Source organism: Lottia gigantea (genome assembly GCF_000327385.1).
Source record: "Lottia gigantea unplaced genomic scaffold LOTGIsca_278, whole genome shotgun sequence".
In the NCBI taxonomy this organism is placed as follows: domain Eukaryota; kingdom Metazoa; phylum Mollusca; class Gastropoda; family Lottiidae; genus Lottia; species Lottia gigantea.
In genome coordinates, this window is record NW_008708890.1 from 26178 (window position 1) to 32735 (window position 6558).

General features: G+C 28.9%; 1 protein-coding gene across 1 annotated transcript in view; it reads right to left on the reverse strand.

Moving 5' to 3' along the window:
- Positions 1-913: 913 nt before the first annotated feature.
- LOTGIDRAFT_144987 (hypothetical protein) overlaps positions 914-6558 on the reverse strand; it is a gene marked incomplete at both ends in the record, with an annotated part of 41674 nt that continues 36029 nt past the window's right edge. Inside the window, 9 exons of the mRNA XM_009056436.1 lie at positions 914-1032; positions 1220-1287; positions 1466-1629; positions 2081-2172; positions 2588-2723; positions 2935-3006; positions 3248-3367; positions 4446-4583; positions 5030-5085. Coding sequence (XP_009054684.1) covers positions 914-1032; positions 1220-1287; positions 1466-1629; positions 2081-2172; positions 2588-2723; positions 2935-3006; positions 3248-3367; positions 4446-4583; positions 5030-5085 — 965 coding nt within the window. The remainder of the gene's footprint in view (positions 1033-1219; positions 1288-1465; positions 1630-2080; positions 2173-2587; positions 2724-2934; positions 3007-3247; positions 3368-4445; positions 4584-5029; positions 5086-6558) is intronic.

A 6558-nucleotide genomic window follows, 5' to 3' on the forward strand; every position in this document is an offset into this window, starting at 1 on the left:
CCTTGACTTGAGAGAACTAGTAGGTGTTTTTAATGATTCCGTCATTCTTTGCTGAACCTGAGCGTGTGTTAGTTGAAATATGGAAGCCATTTTGGTCATATCCACGTTTTTTACGGAAGGTGGTTCTGGACATAATAGTTTATCATTATATGATGGTGTTTCTAGATTTAATAGTTTATCATTATATGATGGTGTTTCTATAGTATCATGAAGTCTTCTGTTGAAGGAGTATAAAGAATATTTAAATCCTGTATTAGGATCTGGGGGTTGAGGACTAGTAAGATATACACCTGATTTGTCCTCTGGGTTTTCTGATTTCTGTACTTCTGTTGGTGTACTGGATATACAGGAGGCACTGAAAAAAGATTAATTGATAATTAGCATCACTATATATACTAAAATAGATACAAAACATAAATATAGCACACCTGACTTATTCTTCAATACTTAACTTAATCTAGATTTAATAAAATACAGTAATCTGATTGGATAATAAAAATATTAACTGAAACACTAGAATTATATTTGTTTTCTAGAATAAGGCTCCAGGTTATAATGAAGTTTCTCTCCCAGTATTTGATATTTTGTGTGGCCTCCATCTCCTTACATTCCCCTACTGCATTCCCCTAGGGCTTCAAAACACTGTGTGTGTATCACAAAGCAATGACAATATCAAAGATCTATTGCTATTTTACAAAGATAAGAATTTGGGTTTATGGGGATCCTTATATTCCTAGTTGGTCTGCTCCTAAACCTTTTGGCCTAGATCTTATCTGTATTTACAATATCTATAGATCACCAAGACTCTTACTACAAGCATACAAACAATACAGTGAATTATCTACATTATATCAATATCATATTATTTTTATAACAGCTCAAATATAGACATATACATTGTTAGATTATATACTTACTTAGTTTCTTTCTCATGATTTTCAATTCTATATTCAACAAAACTAGACAGACTGGATAATCCAGACTGAAAATCATGGAACGTCCTGACTTTATTACGAACCCATTTAGATAATCCTATAATAAAAACATGAAACTTGTATCTGTAAGCATTATGAGTGCATGTTTTGTGTGGAAATTTTTGCTAGATTGAAAAAAATCATATATGATATCGTTTTATTTGTTTGTTTTGAAACAAGTTGATATATATATCTAAACTAAGCCTGTATAGTCTAGTTCCACTCACAAATAATTAAAAACAAACCTTTACAATATTTCTGACCGTTTTTAACAAATCTATCATCTACTAGAATCAACCCTCCCCAATCACGTCTGAAATATTTAATATCATTTATTGAATTTTATAAAACCTAGAATATCCTGCTTGTAATCAGATATAAAATACCAATAATAATAATTATCTAACAGAGGTTATTTTCAACCAGACATTTTAGACAGATAAACAGACATGTCCAGCAAATATATTCAAATCAACAGCACTGATACTAACCTATGTCTAATACACCGTCCGAGAGCTTGGTTTAATGCTCTAAATGCCTGTATCTCATACCAATCACCACCAGACAACAAACCTTTCTTCTCACGATGTTCATCATTATATTTACGTTTTAACTCTACTTGTAAATCTTTAAAATTAGGGTATGGTATTCCCACCTATAAAATAACAAATACATATAAAATAAATAGCTTGGATTGGTTGGAATTCAGTACCACCTTCAAAGCTACTTTGATCAAGTGAACCATGGTCCTATTTACAGGGGTTAGGTGGTGTGATTTCAATGACAATGATGTTCACCAAGCCTTAAGATACTTCATTATGGTCCGATCTGCTGAATAAATTTCCGAGACCCTGATACAGGTTGCGTTTGATTGTTCTGAAAAGGTTCAGGTCTGATCCAATTCTAATCCCAATGGTATAGAATCACACAGGTAACAATGTTTAATTCTCTCTACACCTACTATTTTACAGGACATGTTGAATTCCACGGATATCAAACTTTCCAATCAAGCAGCTCCACAGTAAACTGGAGTTTAAATCTCATAATATAATCAGTCACATGTCAGAGTACAGTATTATCACTCAGAATATAAACTGATAACTTACACTTATAACAGCTCTAGCATAATTATCAGCAAAATCTAGACCTTCACTAACTTTACCTCGACAGACAGCCAGAAATAACGCACCATCAGTATCTCTCTTTTCATCATCATCATCATTATCATTATCATTACATGCTGAAAAATAAATATTCCAAAATTATCATAAACTTCTTATCCTGTACATCTTGATAACAAGGTCTATAATAAGAAATACTGTTTAAATTTTCATAAATCAACTGTTAACTGTTTTACAACATGGTGGAGTTTTGAAAAAGACAACTGGTCAAAAACAGATATTATAGAATATACAAGGTTAAGAAGGCTCAGATCTGATAATTTACATGATAACTATGATGATGTCACTTGTTGAGTTCAGGCCTTAAGTGATACAGCATATTTTGCGAATAGTGACATCATAAAACACCGAGTTTTAGACGTCTGATTGAAAATTAAAAAGGTGGAAATTAATTATATAAAAACTTTAAATAAAGAAAATAAAGAATCTTACTATCTGAATCAGTTGAGTTATTATTAACAGCATGATAAAACTGTTTCATTAAAACCTCAAACTCTTCTTTATCACCCCCTCTCGGCTCACTTACTATAACTTTCTTATTTCTTATACACTTCCATAAACCAGTCATCTTAAATAGATAGTAAAGTGGTTTTCTAAATTATTTTCAGGTGTAGCAGGGACACATATGTCTTAATGTATTAGAGTAGTATCTCAATCTAGGTCAGGAATGAACCCTGGACCTTCAGGTTAGCCAGCTAGCGTCTAGCTCACTGTATATATTATTTATACTATTATTAATACCACAGTGAACCACGTCTTGTTATTTAACTATTTGATACCTTCCATCTTTGAGAGAGTTTATCTAAAACTTTATAGGATGGTAAAAAACATAGAACTCCATTTGGTACTGTCTGAAATTAACAGAAAATAAAAACTCAATATAAGCTGGAATTGTCAAGAGAAAGTATAAGATTATTGATTATGAAGGAAATAGGCTAATGAAGTCTGTATAATACAACATGAAAAGAGATCCCAGTAAGGAATTTTAAACAAGATAAGAGGAAATAGAAGGATCAACTGAGTTTCCAGGAGGCTGTTTGTATTAATAAAATTCAATAATAATCTTAGTGAAAATAAGAAAGATGGTTATACCTGACAAACAGTCAATATTAACTGTCCTAATTCATCTTGAAATGTAAACGTTTCAAGATTTCTATAAACAGCGTGTAGAGTATTACCTTTAGGACCCTGTCCTAGTGTACCTACCCATACCTAGAAAATAAACATATATAAAACATATTACAACAAAATGTCAAGCTATTACATCTTATACCTTGACTACAATAGCTACTATTCTTGTATCACATCTTCACAATGTCAAGCTATTATGAACTTCATCTTATACCTTGACTACAATAGCTACTATTCTTGTATCACATCTTCACAATGTCAAGCTATTATGAACTTTGTATTTTTACAGACAATAGCCACTGGTCTGTAAATCCAAAGCAATAATGTTTACCGTCCTCTATCAGTGACTCTGATTGGCTGGCGTACAGCTTACAGAGAATAGTAAACCTAGCTCTGATTGTAAACCTACCTGATTATCTTTTATAACATGGTTAGCTTCTAGTTGTATAGAGAATAGTAAACCTAGCTCTGATTGTAAACCTACCTGATTATCTTTTATAACATGGTTAGCTTCTAGTTGTATAGAGAATAGTAAACCTAGCTCTGATTGTAAACCTACCTGATTATCTTTTATAACATGGTTAGCTTCTAGTTGTATAGAGAATAGTAAACCTAGCTCTGATTGTAAACCTACCTGATTATCTTTTATAACATGGTTAGCTTCTAGTTGTATAGAGAATAGTAAACCTAGCTCTGATTGTAAACCTACCTGATTATCTTTTATAACATGGTTAGCTTCTAGCTGTATAGAGAATGGTAAACCTAGCTCTGATTGTAAACCTACCTGATTATCTTTTATAACATGGTTAGCTTCTAGTTGTATAGAGAATAGTAAACCTAGCTCTGATTGTAAACCTACCTGATTATCTTTTATAACATGGTTAGCTTCTAGTTGTATAGGGAATAGTAAAGCTAGCTCTGATTGTAAACCTACCTGATTATCTTTTATAATATGGTTAGCTTCTAGTTGTATAGAGAATAGTAAACCTAGCTCTGATTGTAAACCTACCTGATTATCTTTTATAACATGGTTAGCTTCTAGTTGTATAGAGAATAGTAAACCTAGCTCTGATTGTAAACCTACCTGATTATCTTTTATAACATGGTTAGCTTCTAGTTGTATAGGGAATGGTAAACCTAGCTCTGATTGTAAACCTACCTGATTATCTTTTATAACATGGTTAGCTTCTAGTTGTATAGGGAATAGTAAACCTAGCTCTGATTGAAATGAGGACATGGGTGATAAAGTTCCACTGCTCAATATAACACTCTTACAATTACTGAATTCAGAAAACGCCTGTAATAAAATATAAAGTTAATATTATTAATATTTAATATTTAAATCATGTAGAGGAGTATAAAACTATTTAACACAAATTTAACTAAACTAGGAGATATTTTGGCTTCCAGTATATCATAAAAATATAAGAAATCTCTTCCAAAAATATTGATTCCTGACAATTTTATACAGAGATAACAATATTGATACCTGACAATTTTATACAGAGATAACAATATTGATACCTGACAATTTTATACAGAGATAACAATATTGATACCTGACAATTTTATACAGAGATAACAATATTGATACCTGACAATTTTATACAGAGATAACAATATTGATACCTGACAATTTTATACAGAGATAACAATATTGATACCTGACAATTTTATACAGAGATAACAATATTGATTCTTGTTTAGATGTTCTAAATTCAAAATCCAAATTTAAATACTTACAACAGCTGGGCTCATACACCAGAAATTGAGAGAGTAGGTGACTACAGGTATTCTATCTATTAAATAAAATATAATCTTATTTCATTCATTTTACAACTTATATTTCTAAATAATAGTAGTATAAAACAAGAAACAGTTTTTATAGAGATAACTATTGTTATAATAACTTACGTTTTCCTCTTCTTTGTTTAGGATTCAGCCATTGATCATTCTAAAAAAATACCAAAACATTATTTTCATAAATATATCAAACAACCATTGTTAGGTATGTGAACTCTCTGAATGGGATACCAAGTCAATATTAAATTGTATTATTTCTAATGTAAAAAGATACATGATTAATTAATGTAATTATGTGTAGGGACTGGAATGTTTACAGTCACGAAGAAAAATGAAGAAGAAAAGTGAATGTTATTGATTGTAAACAACATACCGTAGCCATATTACTGTAGGTGATTGTTTTTAACAAGACAGCTCTATAATATAATATAAACATAATATAATTAACAAGACAGCTCTATAATATAATATAATAATAATATAAACATAATATAATTAACAAGACAGCTCTACTAATATAATATAGACATAATATAATTAACAAGACAGCTCTATAATATAATATAAACATAATATAATTAACAAGACAGCTCTATAATATAATTAATATAAACATAATATAATTAACAAGACAGCTCTACAATAAATATAAACATAATATGATTAACAAGACAGCTCTATAATATAATATAAACATAATATAATTAACAAGACAGCTCTATAATATAATATAATTAATATAAACATAATATAATTAACAAGACAGCTCTATAATATAATATAATAAAAATAAACATAATATAATTAACAAGACAGCTCTATAATATAATATAATAAAAATAAACATAATATAATTAACAAGACAGCTCTATAATATAATATAATAAAAATAAACATAATATAATTAACAAGACAGCTCTACAATATAATATAAACATAATATAATTAACAAGACAGCTCTATAATATAATATAATAAAAATAAACATAATATAATTAACAAGACAGCTCTACAATATAAAATAAACATAATATAATTAACAAGACAGCTCTATAATATAATATAATAAAAATAAACATAATATAATTAACAAGACAGCTCTATAATATAATATAATAAAAATAAACATAATATAATTAACAAGACAGCTCTATAATATAATATAATAAAAATAATATAATTAACAAGACAGCTCTATAATATAATATAATATAATATAATATAAACATAATATAATTAACAAGACAGCTCTATAATATAATTTTATTAATATAAACATAATATAATTAACAAGAGAGCTCTATAATATAATATAATAAATAAATAACACCCAACAGAAGGTGTTGCTATGAGGTGTGCAATGGGTAAGATTTTGTCAATTTAGCATCAATATGTTACTGTTATTTCCAACAATCTATGATCTTTAACATGCACAACTAGTTAAGACAATGTTTTATTGTCCCATCAGA